Raw genomic sequence first — 14,534 nt, 5'->3', positions numbered from 1 at the left:
TGGCGACTTCAGTTTTGGTGGCCAATGAGTCTTCCAGTCAGTTTTTTTTTTTTTTTTTTTTAGATCTGTGGGACTATCAATCACAAGGAGATAGACCCAAACGTACAACAGCAAACCAAAGTGGCTTGTTCGCAAATAGTTGCTCAGCTCCGAATCAGCCTGTGTTCTATCCAGCGTTTGCGAACAAAAACAGGAAGTAGAAACTTGCCAAAATAAAACAAGTAACAGCGCAAACACATAAATTGAAATTGCAAAACACCCTTCACAGAAGAGCCATCTTAAAATATTTTTTTCTCCCACAAGAAAATGGTCAATACCAACTCCTGAAGAGGGTCCTGTTAAGAGAACAGGAAGAAAAACAGAAAGTGGTAACCTACATAAATAAAATCAGTTAAATCAGTCAAAAAAATTGTTGCAAAAGATGCAAATTAAATTTCCTTTGATCAAATAGCTCAGTACAGTCAAGGCAAAATTCACATAAAAGCCCTTTATTAACAAAAAGCTGTTCCAAAATACTTGACGTAGATGGTTCAAGTCCCTGCGTACCTGCGTTGAATCGTCGCGCCATGTTCAAAAAGGACGAACAAGCACGCAATCCTCGCTTAAACAGCTCCCTGCGTAGCTACAAAAGAAATAAATACATTTCTCGTCCCACAGGACGTCGCCACACTTGTGTCCAAAGAGGAGCGCGGGACGCACAAACCGCAACATCCGCCGGCCCCTCCGCACGTCGCATCTGACCTCTGACCGACGCAAAAACGTCCACGCGCTTGTCGGTCACACCTCGAGCGGCCAGTTGGAGGCTCATCACGAAAAAGATGCTGCGGCGGTTGACAACGCCGCGGCTCATCTGAATTGACCTCAGACGCATTTTTGTGACGACATAAGCGAAAGAGAGAAGATGCTCTTGAGCGTCCTGCTCCCCCTGTGGGCCGTCTACGGCGGCGCGGCCTACGCCATGCAACATTACCCCGCGGCCTGGGGACACTACGACGTGTGCAAGTCCCAGATCTACACGGAGGAGGGCCTGGCGTGGGACTACATGGCCTGTCAGCCCGAAGCCACCGACATGACGAAGTACCTGCGGGTGGCCCTCGACCCGCCCAACATCACGTGCGGGGATCCGCCGGAAACCTACTGCGCTCTGGTAAGTTACGAGCTCGCCCGGTGTCCTGATGGAGACGGATGATGACGCCGCCGCGGCGGGGTCGGGGTGACGCCGGGCGACGTGTTGTTTCCCAGAACGGAGATTAATGAACACGCTGAAGCCCAGAAGTGATTTGTGTGTGTGTGTGTGTGTGTGTGTATATATATATATATATATATAGATATTTATTTTTTTTTGGGGGGGGGTGATGCACACACCATTTTCTGATGGAAAATGCTTATTTTTAGTACTGTAACTCCCCTTTATGGAATACATTTTCGAGGGTTAAAGGAAAAAAAAAAATCTTAACGCAATGGTAGCTAATTAGGATACATTTTTTTTTTGACTATTTACAGCCTGTCAGTAAAATTCCCCAGGGGTCCATTTTATAGGCAATTATAATCGCCATCATGTGGATTAGTCGCAAATGTTTGCTATTTGCACCTGAGCTTGGTTCCGAACCCCCGCGAATAGCAAAAGTCCTCTGTGATACAAATAGTATCCCAAAAAAAAAATTGGACTCCATTAAATATTTTCTGTACACTTCCGTTACACTAAGTTGGTGATGATAACATACGCAGCAATATATTGGTACAGATTTTGCAATTTCTCATGAGAATGGACTTTTCCGACTGGTGATCTTCAGCTCCGCCCCCCTTAGCTACAGTTGCCATCTCCCACAATCTTCCAAAATGGCGACTGAACATAACAGGTTTGAACTGGATTCTCTCTCGTGTATTCCAGATAATATTGGAGGTATATATTTTTCCAAATGCGTCAGACTTGTCCAAAAGAGATCTACAGTGAGGTCTCAACTATTTCACGCAATTATAAGTACACGAAATTCTGATTTTTGGACGGAGCAGGACGCGATGTCAGAGTTACAGCGAAACGTTGGCGATCGATGTAAAAAAAGTTTGAAGCCTCACACACTTCATATTGAAATCCAACAGGATAAAATAGTGGAATCGTACTGCGCATGTAAAGCAGGGTGAGTACTTTTTACTTGGAAAGATCACGAGTAATATCATTATAGTCTTTAGAAGTTCAATAGTTGCTACAATTCGCTGTCAAAAATTCACCGTCTGTGACACCAGGCAGGGCTACTTCACGTCAGAAGCGAACACCCAGCCAATCGCAGTTACGCTTTCTTAGTATGTGACGTCACGTGACTAAGAAAGCATCACTGGATTGGCTGGGTGTTCAGTTCTGACCTGAAGTAACCCTGCCTGCTGGGACAGACAGTTGAATTTCAGACAGCGAATCGTCACCAGTTGAATTGTTAAAGGGGAAATCCACTGGATTTGCATGAACAGTGTATCCAATAGGTCACGTAATATGTTCTCTATTTTGACAATGTGATGTTAAATCCTCTCTCATTTAATAGCGTTTTGAGAACATTTTTATCGACAATTTGGAATTTTCAGGGGTGCTGCCATTTTCGCGAGTCACATGACCTCCATGCGCGGATGTGACGTGTGCCGTGCCGCAACAAAGGCTCGATTACATGTGACGCCGAAGGCAGTTCGCGAGCTCCGGCGGCGGCCTTTAGCCTAGCTTTGGTGTCTGGGGCTAACGGCCTCCGCCGCCGGAGCTCGCTTGTCGGACTCCGCATCATTCCCGTCCGAAGAACCATCCGCGGCTGCCGGCCCGGAGCTCCCGGGGGCCTTTGTCCACTTATGTCACTTATGCACTTATGTCCGACGTAGGCCTCCGAGTAGTCAGAACCATCCGAATATGCAACATTAACGACAGCCACAAGTTCAAATCTGTATGAAAGTATTCCTCCGTCTTCCCGATCAACCGATATTGCTATTTCTTCATCGGATAAGGATGAATACGAGAAATCGGCGTTGGGCATAAATTGTGTCCCGTGTAATCGAGTGTTTGGAACGGCACAGTACACGTCACAATCGCCCATGCACATCATGTGACTTGCGAAAATAGCAGCGCCCCTGAAAATTCGTAATTGTCGATAAAAATCTTCTCAAAACACGATTAAATGAGAGAGGATTTAACATCACACTGTCAAAATAGAGTACATATTATGTGACGTTTGGATACATTGTTCACGCAAAGCACTGGATTTCCCCTTTAACATTGAAAAGTTACACTGAAATACAACTATTGAAAATGCGGCCCCTTTCCATTTCAAATTCAAATCCCGTTTTCTGCGGCATTTTTAATTCAAATCCTATTTCACGTTACATTTCAAATTCAAATCCTGGTGGCACTAATCTACTTCCGTATAAGAGCTGTGTACTAGTATTACCTTGGCCCCGACAAAGTCGATACGTATAACGTGAAAAACTAGAATGGAAACACAGTATTCGTCGAACACCTTGCACGGACCCGTGATGAGTATAATTTCCACTTTGCCACCACAGGTAACACACACACGCACACGCACAAAAAAACCACAAGTGATGAAGGACTGCACTGCTACTCATTACACAAAGCATCGCTAATAAAGTGGCTGACCTTCGAGAGCCTCATTGTTCATCATTATTGAGTGGCTACTGTCAACAGCGGTGCCACAGGTTGCATTTATCTGCACTCCCGATCAAAGGCATTACCATCATCGTCAGGGAGCGCGGAGGCGCTTAAAACGCGCTCCGAGCGAAGCCCCACTGAGAGCTCCCGCTCGTAAATATTTACCAATTAAAAGCGTTTAAAAAAGCAGCGCGTCGGAGCTGGTGGCTCCAGATGGCGCTGAGACATTTAATGCCGCTGTCGGAGAGAAAGAGAGAGCGAGAGATGGAGAGAACGGGGGACGTGCTGAGCTTTACATCAAAACAAACACCAGACAAAAATTAAGTAGCTCTGAGCTTTAGCTGAGATTGACAATGTAGCTTGTGGTCCCGCATTGATATGAAGGCGATAGGAAGTCCCGTCAGAGGAACTACACCAGGAAGTGGAATCCCATCATAATAAAAGCATTAACACACGGATTAACTCACATGCACGACAGGAGTTACAGAAGAACCAAATCATCAATCCATCCATCCATTTTCTTTGCCGTTTATCCTCACAAAGTTCGCGGAGAGTACTGGAGCCTATCCCGGCTGTCGACGGGCAGGAGGCGGGGTACACCCTGAACTGGTCGCCAGCCAATCGCAGGGCACATAGAGACAAACAGCCGCACTCACAATCACGCCTTGGGGGAATTTAGAGGGTCCAATTAATGAGTTTTTTGAGAAAACAGGAATCACAAGAGGAAGTAGGAGCCTAGCAAAATAAAAGTAGCTGTACAAACTGAGGGACACAAAGCAGTTAAAAAAGCTCTAAATCGGAGTCAAAGGCTTCTCAAGGAACAAAAATAGAAAGTAGGGACGACCATAAAAAAAAAAAAAAGACCCCAAGCTACCGCAGCTCTGAAAATGGATGAATTGGTTATTTTTTACCGATGCATCGTAAATTTCCCCTGTGGCGATCAATAAAGGATATCCGATCAGAATGGCAGGAAGGTGTTAAGTCTTACAAACCCACACGGGTAGCTCAACAGTCTACAAACATCGTAGACATCGTAGAGATGGGTCAGGTTACTAGTTGGCAACAGGACAAATGATTATAACACCTGCCTTTCATTTTTAGGAATCCATCAGCGAGGGTGAGGCAAGAAATGAGTCGCCAACGCGTTTCTGCAACGGGCGCTTCTCTTTTGCCATCTTTTGAGTCAAGCTGGGTGGATCCTTGTAATCCTGCTGAACTTTATTCCCTTCTCTTAAAAAAAAGGATGAAAGAGTGCAGGATGCTAGTTGGACGTACAATCCCAGTCACTGTGATTTGATGGACGCGTACGCGCCCGTGCACCATCGCATTCGCAAATCTGCACAGTCGAGCACGAAAAATCACGCGCGTAAAATTTGTTATGAGTAGAAACACATAAATATCAAAAGACGTCGCTTATTTTGTGTAGTCTTGACCAGTGTTACCTCTCAGTTGCGCCACTGTGTAATTGTGCACTTGTCGCACACTCTCAGCGCACATGAAAACCGATCCAGCGTAGTGAACCACACACAGTCTCTACCAACGAGCTGCTGTTCAGCTTACTTCTACAGTTCTTCCTAGTTTACCTGACACCGCCCCCCTCTCCTCTTAAAGGGTTACACACATAATTACAAACAGTACACACGCACCCGCAACTATATATCTGCGGGCATAACTGGTGGACCACACCTGTAACTCTATATCCGCGGGCATGACTGACCACACCCGTACAGTTTTCAAATGTGACTGACTTCGATTCCTCCCGAGTCCGAGATGAGCGCCACCCACTGATGAGAGACTGGCTTTTGTTTGCATTTTGCTAATCAACTCTAGCGAAAAAATGACTTGTGCTGATGGTGAGAAATATTTACGTGGTCGCAGATATTTAGCAGCTCACTTTGATGTCAAAAAAAAAAAAAAAAAAAAAAAAAAAGAGAGGCATATGTCCTCGGGGGATTAAGCGGAGACCAAAATAACGTTAATCAGGTGGCCGGAGGCGGCCATCCAAATAAATGTTGATCCGCGTCTGCTGGGAGCATCAATAAGAAACTGTTTACCGTGTGAGGTGCTACGCTGTCCACAAATGCTTTGATTTAAGCAATTTTATGCAATCAAGATAAGCGAGGAAAAATTGACGACTACACACTTCTACACATTTTACTTGCAAAAGTATACAACTTTCTTGTCCCAAAATATACTTTTTTTCAGAGCGCATGATTTTTAGATTGACAGTATCATATCGTCTAAAGCGTCATACACTGACGAAAATATGTATTTGAACACCCGAGAAAAGTTAAGTTAATACTTGGTACAGTAGGCTTTGTTTGAAATTACAGAGGTCAAACATTTCCTGTAGTTGTTCACCAGGTTTGCAGACACTGCAGGAAGGATTTTGGCCCACTCCTCTACATAGATCTTCTCCAGATCAGACAGGTTTCTGGGCTCCCTCCAAAGATTTTCTATTGGGTTTAGGTCTGGAGACTGGCTAGGCCACACCTGAACCTTGATATGCTTCTTAAGAAGCCACTCCTTGGTTTTCTTGACTGTGTGCTTCGGGTCATTGTCATGTTGAAAGACCGAGCCACGACCCATCTTTAATGCTCCGACGGAGGGAATAGAGGTTGTTCCCCAAAATCTCACAATACCTGGCCACAGTCATCCTCTCCTTAATACAGTGCAGTCGTCCTGTCTCATGTGCAGAAAAACACCCCCAAAGCATGATGCTACCACCCCCATGCTTCACAGAAGGGATGGTGTTCCTGGGATGGAACTCATCATTCGTCTTCCTCCAAACATGGTTAGTGGAATTATGACCAAAAAGTTCAATTTTGGCATCAAAACTTACTCCCATGACTCTAAGACAGGTCTTGACATGTGCTGGTTGAAGCAGGAGAACCTTCTGTACCATGCATGATTTCAAACCATGACGTCTTAGTGCATTATCAACAGTCACCTTGGAAACAGTGGTCCCAGCTCTTCTCAGGTCATTGACCAAGTCCTGGGCTGATTCCTCACCTTCCTAAGGATCAGTGAGACCCCACGAAGTGGTATCGTGCATGGGGCTCCACTCCGATTGAGATTGACCGTCATGTTTAGCTTCTTCCATTTTCTGATGATTGCTCCAACAGTGGACCTTTTTTTTGGCAATTTCTCCGTAGCCCTTTCCAGCCGTGTGGAGTTGTACAATTTTGTCTCTGGTGTCTTTGGACAGCTCATTGGTCTTGGCCATGTTACAAGTTTGAGTCTTCTTGATTGTATGGGGCGGACAGGTGCCTTTATGCAGCTATCGGCCTCACACAGGTGCATCTTATTCAGGATAATACATGGCGTGGAGGAGGACTTTTAAAGGCGGACTAACAGGTCTGAGGATCAGAATTCTAGCTGATAGACAGGTGTTCAAATACTTATTTGCCGCTGTATCACACAAGCAAATCGTTTAAAAAAAAATCATACAGTGTGATTTCTGGATTTTCCTTTTTAGATGATCTCTCTCAGAGTGGACATGCACTTACGATGAACATTTCAGACCCCTCCATGATTTCTAAGTGGGAGAACTTGCAATATAGCAGACCGTTCAAATACTTACTTTCTTCACTGTATGTATTGGTGTCAGTGTATGTTTGTAAGTGATGTATTCTTTCCAATGCTCACCACGCTTCCGACAGACAAATCAAAGAAAAAGTTACTTTTATGATGACGGGGGTCACGCATCCTTGCTCGGCATTGTCACGTTTTTAAGCTAAATCGGTTAGCGATGCCCCCCCTTTGACCATTGGCGGAGGCGGGCCGAGGCGGAATTCACTCATCCGTGCATTTGTTTGGAGACTGGGAACAGTTAGAGCGTTTAGCGTGCCGTCACCCCGCCGCCCTTGACTCTGTCTTGAACCGGCGCATCATTGCCGCACCGCTGCCCCCCGAGACACCGCAGTGACACGCAACATGTCCCCTGACGGGTGGGAGGTAAAGGGAATCATCATTTAGGCTTTCACTCGCCTTCCACCGCTTTTGTCTCCCGCTCCTCCCCTTTTTTTAATTTCCCCGTGCCTTGTTTTCTGTCAAATGATGATGCATAATATTCCCGGTGTCAGGTTGGGCACGGCGGATGAGGCGAGCGGCTTGACAGAAGCAGATATGTAGCCATTATTCGCACCTACGAGTGACAGGTTCATTCTTGGTGGGTTGTAAATACAAAGATGAATGAATTATGGAGGGAGATAGCAGAGGGGGCGGAAAGTGATGATTGTATCTGTGCGCCTTCCGGACTACGTTCCACAGATTTTTACTTTTTAAAACGCCCCGGTGGATTAGCATTGCGCTAATCGGCGTCAATGTAATTTTGTTGTTACTGAAACTAAAAGAGTCGCTAACAAGATACCAATTACTCATTTACATATGAATTCTCCAGTTCTTTCCTGATGTGCGCCGGTATCTCTTGATCTTATTTTCCATGGTCATGGATTTTCTGACGGCTGCTAAAAGACAGCTTTCTTCTTTGGGGCCATAATGTCTAAAATGGAGGACGGAAAATGCGAAGATACACACGCCGCAGAAACAGGGACGAGGACTATGCAGATTAGCTAGACAAAATGGTGAAGGGGTGTTGTAAAATCGAAACGTTGTAGTTAAACGAGACCGTTTTTAACCCGAGGACTCCCTGGATATAGTTGCTACTGGGAAACATGGAGGCTAGTTTATGGTCTAGGACGGTTTTGCTACAGCTGGTGCAGGGTGTCTTGAATTTTTATTACCTCCATCAGGTTATAGATCTGGAATATCGGGGTTACCTTGAGCGCAAATAATTTCCTCAATTCTACAATAGCACAAATGGCAACTGACTACAGGTAGTTATTTACTAAGTGCTTTTTGTATTCTGTTCATTATCTGGCTTTGGTATAAAACATTTGAGCATTTTATATTATATTTTATTACTGCATGCGCAAGTCTGGTGTGTCGGAGAAATATGTTAGAATAGTACAGGACATGTATGAAGGCAGCAGAACAGCGGTGACATGTGCCATGGGTGTGTCAGAAAAATTTAAGGTGGAGGTGGGACTCCATCAGGGATCTGCGCTGAGCCCCTTCCTGTTTGCGGCAGTAATGGATAGGCTGGCAGATGACATTAGGCTGGAATCCCCTTGGACCATGATGTTCGCAAATGACATTGTGATCTGCAGCGAAAGCAGGGAGCAGGCGGAGGGACAATTAGAAAGATGGAGGTATGCACTGGAAAGGAGAAGAATAAAGATTAGCCAAAGTAAAACAGAATATAGGCGCATGAATGTGAGGGGCGGAGGAGGAGGAGTGAAGCTCCAGGGAGAAGAGATAGCGAGGGTGGATGACTTCAAATACTTGGGGTCGACAATACAGAGCAATGGAGAGTGTGGTCAGGAAGTGAAGAAACGGGTCCAAGCAGGTTGGAACAGCTGGCGAAAGGTGTCTGGTGTGTTATGTGACAGAAGAGTGTCCGCTAGGATGAAGGGCAAAGTTTACAAAACAGTGGTGAGGCCGGCCATGATGTACGGATTGGAGACGGTGGCACCGAAGAGACAACAGGAAGCAGAACTGGAGGTAGCAGAAATGAAGTTGTTGAGGTTCTCGCTCGGAGTCAGCAGGTTGGGTAGGATTAGAAATGAGCTCATTAGAGGGACAGCCAAAGTTGGAGGTTTTGGAGACAAGGTTAAAGATAGCAGACTTTGATGGTTTGGACATGTTCAGAGACAAGAGAGCGTGTGAATGTTGGTAGAAGGGTGCTGAGGATGGAGATGCCAGGCAAAAGAGCGAGAGGAAGACCAAAGAAAAGGTTGATGGATTTTGTGAGGGAAGACATGAGGTGAGGACAGTAGGTGTTAGAGAAGAAGAGGCACGAGACAGGCTTCGATGGAAAAAGATGACACGCTGTCGTGACCCGTAAAGGAACGTGCCAAAAGGAAAAGAAGAAGAAGACTACAGGGGAAAATCAAGTTAACCACATAGTCAAGTTTCTGTTGCAGTGACTCATATAGTAAGCACTGTGAACTGTCTCGAAAATCAAGTGAATTATCTACGTTTTGGTTCTGTCAATCTCTCTCCATGTCGGGTGTGCTCAATTTGTTAGCTGGGTCCACCTGTTGGCGTTGAACCTCCTCCCTCGTGTTGACCAATCAGTCCAGGTGTGCCTCGTTGCCTCGTCAATCGCTATGTATTTAGCACGCCCTTTTCGTTCAGTTCTTGTCGGACCATTGTTTGTCGACGTCATGTCCGTCCACACGCTCGCCATTTACTAATTCAAGTAAATCGCATCATAATTGGAATTAATCATCTCACATGAGAGTGAATCATCAGAATTAGACGGAATTTTATCTTAATTGGACTGGATGGAATTGTCCTGCATCGTAATTTGAGTGAACTGTGTCGAAATTGGAGTGAATTGTTTCTGTCTTCGAGTGAGTCATATCGTAATTGGTCCAGATTGCATCGTAATTGGAGGGAATCATCTTATGTCGTATCATATCTCAGCAGAACTGGAGCGTATCATATCGCAATTGCAGTCAATCGCGCACGCAGCCACCAAGCTATACTGCAGTCGCTCTAAATACAAAAAAGACTTCCCAAATTCATTTTTTTTGTTTTTCACATTTGAATGACTACAGAGCCTCCGTTAACAAACTGAACATCTTTACTTCCTCCGCGAAGCTTGAATTTGAGATCAAGCAAACAAAGAAGACGCATCTCGCCCGCGTTCCCCCGCCGCGCGCAATTATTCAAAGGCAATCCTCTTACGTCGCCACATGACTCAGACGCCTTCCTGTTTGCCGCAAAACACTCGCGTCGTCTGGCGGGAAAAAGCCTGGCACGGGCGCGTCACGGATAAATTGTGTTTCTCACACTTGGCTAATTTGACATTTCGGTGATGAGGCAGCCGTTCCTCGAAAGCGGCCATTATTCACACGTTGCAATCAGTGTTTGTGATACTTCAAAAATGAATACCTGACCTTCCTGTTTAACTGCGCAAAAGGACTTTAGAATATGATGATCAGACGATCCGCTGTTTTTCTTATTAAAGGTTTCTGAGAATATCCGTCCATTTCCTGAGCTACTTATCCTCACGAGGGTCGCGGGGAGTGTTGGAGCCTATCCTAGCTGTCAACGGGCAGGAGGCGGGGTACACCCTGAACTGGTTGCCAGCCAATCGCAGGGCACATAGAGACGGACAGCAGTTCACTCACAGTCACACCTATGAGCAATTTAGAGTTTCCAATGAATGCATGTTTTTTTTGGCCGAGGTACTAGTGAAACTTTTTTGGTGACATCACAGCTGACTCGGAGTACCACTACAGGGGCTGTGCATGTTTCAAAGACCAGAAGGCAAAGACGACAGCGGCTCGCAGTGGGAAGCTACAGAGGCAGTTTTGAGAGAGAAACATCCATCCATCCATTTTCTTTGCCGCTTATCCTCACGAGGGTCGTGGGGAGGGCTGGAGCCTATCCTCGCTGTCAACAGGCACGAGGCGGGATACACCCTGAACTGGTTGCCAGCCAATCGCAGGGCACATAGAGACAAACGACCAATCGCACTCACAATCACACCTAGGGGCAATTTAGAGTGTCCAATTAATGTTGCATCTTTTTGGGGATGTGGGAGGAAACTTGAGTGCCCGGAAAAAACCCACGCAGGCAAGGGGAGAACATGCAAACCCCACACAGGCGGGGCGGGATTGAACCCCAGACCTCAGAACTGTGAGGCCAACTCTTTACCGGCTGATCCACCTTTCCCGCCAGAGACGAACGAGATTTTTAAAAATAAGAAATAATGTCGACTATCGCAATGTCAACGGTCTCAATCGCTAGTCAACTAATCTTGAAACCTGGAAAGAGTTCAAATTTGTGTTCACCTTTTGAAACTGGGAAAGGTTGAGAGCACCAAATTTCCACTCCGTAGGGAACATTTGAGTCGAAGAACTTAACGAGAAGTCGGACATTTTGGTTTGAAGCACTCATTTTGGGTGGGGTGGGAGGTGGGGCGTAATTCAAGAGATCGGAAACACTTTGGCGAAATCCCGACCAGGTAGTTGGCCAAAGTAAACAAACCCCTTCGAAAAATGGATGATGCTTAATTGCAAAGGATTTTGCATAGGCCATCCAATCAATGTGCGTGGAGCAGTTTGATCATATTTGAAACCTTCATCATCAAAAAAAACACGGTGGAAAAAAAATGAACTCTCATCGCCAGCTTCATTGATTGATATTAAATTTGATGGGTGCGTATTGTAGCAGAAAACTAAAATGTTTCATGGACCCGTGATGCAAACTAAACTCATTTTGGTTTGAAGTAGCCATTTTGTGTTTCCACGGCTACACAATGTTTCGCAACGACTTGGGAATTTGCCAATGTGAAGCTGAACCTCCTCCCTTGTGTTGACCAATCAGCTCCCTCCAACCTCTCTCATCTTTTCCAGGTGTTCCTCGTTGTCTCGTCAATCTCTGTCCATGTCAGGTGTGCTCAATTTGTTAGCTGCGTCCACCTGTTGGCATTAAACCTCCTCCCTCGCGTTGACAATCAGCTCCCCCCAACCTCTCGTCTTGTCCAGGTGTTCCTCGTTGTCTCGTCAATCTCTGTCCATGTCTGGTGCACTCAATTTGTTCGCTGTGTCCACCTGTTGGCGGTGAACCGCCTCCCTTGTGTTGACCAATCAGCTCCCTCCAACCTCTCTCGTCTTGTCCAGGTGTTCCTCGTTCTCTCGTCACTATCTGTCCATGTCTGATGCGCTCATTTTGTTAGCTGCGTCCACCTGTTGGCGTTGGATTTCCTCCCTCGTGTTGACCAATCAGCTCCCTCCGAGTTCTCACGTGTTCTTCAGGTGTTCCTCGTTGTCTCGTCAATCTCTGTCCATGTCTGGTGTGCTCAATTGACCCCTCCGTACAGGCCACTTAACCACGCATCCCGAAGTTACGTCACCCCACTGTTGCTAACCTCAGACAGACAAAATGGCGTCGCAAGAAGAAAAGTCGAGAGCGAAATTGTCCGATTTACCAGCTGATTTCTCACTCGCATTCTTACCGAATAGTGAAATATCGTTGAAGAGCAGACAGCAGGGCTTCAAGTATTTCACCGAGGGGTATTTCAATGGTATTTCCGTGGATATCGACAGAGAAACCATTGATATTTGCGCGAGATCTTTCTGGAGTCAGAGGAAGACCGAGAAGCCACATAATATAATATATTATAACCCAAAGACGAATTCGTCATTGACAGTTTCCTATTTTCGTGTTACATATCACACTTGTGTGCAGAATCTGTATAATGTGTATCTGTATAGCCGTTTCTGAACCGCCGTATGAAGGAAAAGAAGGCGAGGCTTGATTTACGAGTTGTTTCTCTCGTTTTCTTTGTGTAACGTCACGCGCTCCCCTCAATAATTATTCTTGAATTAGTGCCGAACCTACGTAAGTCCCGACCGAGTACAATCACTACTTTAGTGTCCTCAAACATACTTCCTTCAGTCTTGGTGTCTCGGTGCACGTCGAAGGCTTTTAGGACTCGCTAGTCCGGTTTAGCTTAGCTCGGTAGCCGCCGAACAGAGACACGTTTGTGCAGTCAGATCATCGCAAAATATCGCTCAACACAGATCAAGTGTGTCAATCGTTCACACGCAGCAGTGTTATGCTAGCGAAGAACTTTGAATTCATTTATACGAGACATGTATTGAAAATCAAATATAGGGCTTACCTTCGTGAAAACATATCTGTTCCGGTTGATTTTAGATGGATTCAGTTGATCATACGGTCTTCCACAAAGTTTGATCCATCGAAGACATTTTTCGTACTCGGTCTTCGGTTTTGGAAAGGGTACAAATTGAACTCCACCAACTAGCCTATCAGGATACCTGTCGTCACTATTACAAAGGCCGTGACTACACCTCTTAACCATATCTATTGTTAAGGATCCCTAAGACGTGATAAAACGCAAACAAAAGCTCTACTCAACCATGCGACTTTGTCAGAGGTTATGGTGGACAACAACAAGGGGCGTGGTTTAGGCACATCTCTGGCCTCTGATTGGTCAGCGACGTGGCTTACGCAATTTCTACGGAGGGGTTAGCTACGTCCACCCGTTGGCGTTGAACCTCCTCCCTTGTGTTGACCAATCAGCTCCCTCCAAGTTCTCACGTGTTCTCCAGGTGTTCCTCGTTATCTCGTCAATCTCTGTCCATGTCTGGTGCTTTCATTTTGTTAGCTACGTCCAACCTGCCACCTGTTGGCGTCCGTCCACTCAATGCGCGTGGAGCAGTTTGACATTTGAAGCCTCCATCATAAATAAAACATAGTAGAAAAAAAATTAACCCTCACCGCCAGTTTCATTGATTGATGTTAAATATCGTAGCAGAAAACTATAAGGTTTCAAGGACCCGTGATGCAAACGAAACTCATTTTGGTTTGAAGTAGCCATTTTGTGTTTCCGCGGCTACACGATGTTTAGCAACGACTTGGGAATTCGCCCAAGTGATCGCCAATCTTACGTTCTATTACGACTTTTTTTTCCCCGACAACCTTCCGAAAGAGGGCAGAACAAGGCACTGAAATTTGATCAAAAGGATTCTAGTGCCATACACGAAGTAGCTAACGTCACAGGTTTCCGGTTTTGTTGCTTTAACGCAAAGGGAAATACGTCCAAACATAAAAGTTCAGATGATCCATGCATTATATAAAAGTTTTTGTCAACTCGTTACAAACGCCAAAGTGCTTTTTTGTCTTTTTAGTGTTGGGGGGGGGGTCAAGCAGGACAGCGTTTTAGATGTTTGCATTCACTATGATGTATTTTTCCCAGAGAAAAATCCTGCAGCGCGTGGAAAGGTTTGAAGGCAGAAACGGTGGCAGGATGACAGGCAACTGTTGGGAGCTCTTCCCCCCCCCCCCCCCA

At 45.6% G+C, this 14,534-nt stretch overlaps 2 protein-coding genes across 5 annotated transcripts in view; one reads left to right on the top strand and one right to left on the bottom strand.

Moving 5' to 3' along the window:
- LOC133510397 (collagen alpha-1(XI) chain-like) overlaps positions 1–14,534 on the bottom strand; it is a 261,978-nt gene that overhangs the window by 173,204 nt on the left and 74,240 nt on the right. The gene's annotated exons all lie outside the window — the stretch shown is intronic.
- The window catches only part of LOC133510400 (netrin-G1-like), a 79,645-nt gene that overhangs the window by 7,490 nt on the left and 57,621 nt on the right, over positions 1–14,534 (top strand). For all 4 annotated transcript variants that reach the window (XM_061838256.1, XM_061838258.1, XM_061838257.1 and 1 more), the window contains one exon: positions 658–1,147. In XM_061838256.1, the coding sequence (XP_061694240.1) occupies positions 902–1,147 (246 nt within the window). In that variant the 5' untranslated portion in view covers positions 658–901. The remainder of the gene's footprint in view (positions 1–657; positions 1,148–14,534) is intronic.

This window comes from Syngnathoides biaculeatus, chromosome 13 (genome assembly GCF_019802595.1).
Source record: "Syngnathoides biaculeatus isolate LvHL_M chromosome 13, ASM1980259v1, whole genome shotgun sequence".
Taxonomy (NCBI): Eukaryota; Metazoa; Chordata; class Actinopteri; order Syngnathiformes; family Syngnathidae; genus Syngnathoides; species Syngnathoides biaculeatus.
This window is presented reverse-complemented; position numbering and strand designations above follow the sequence as displayed.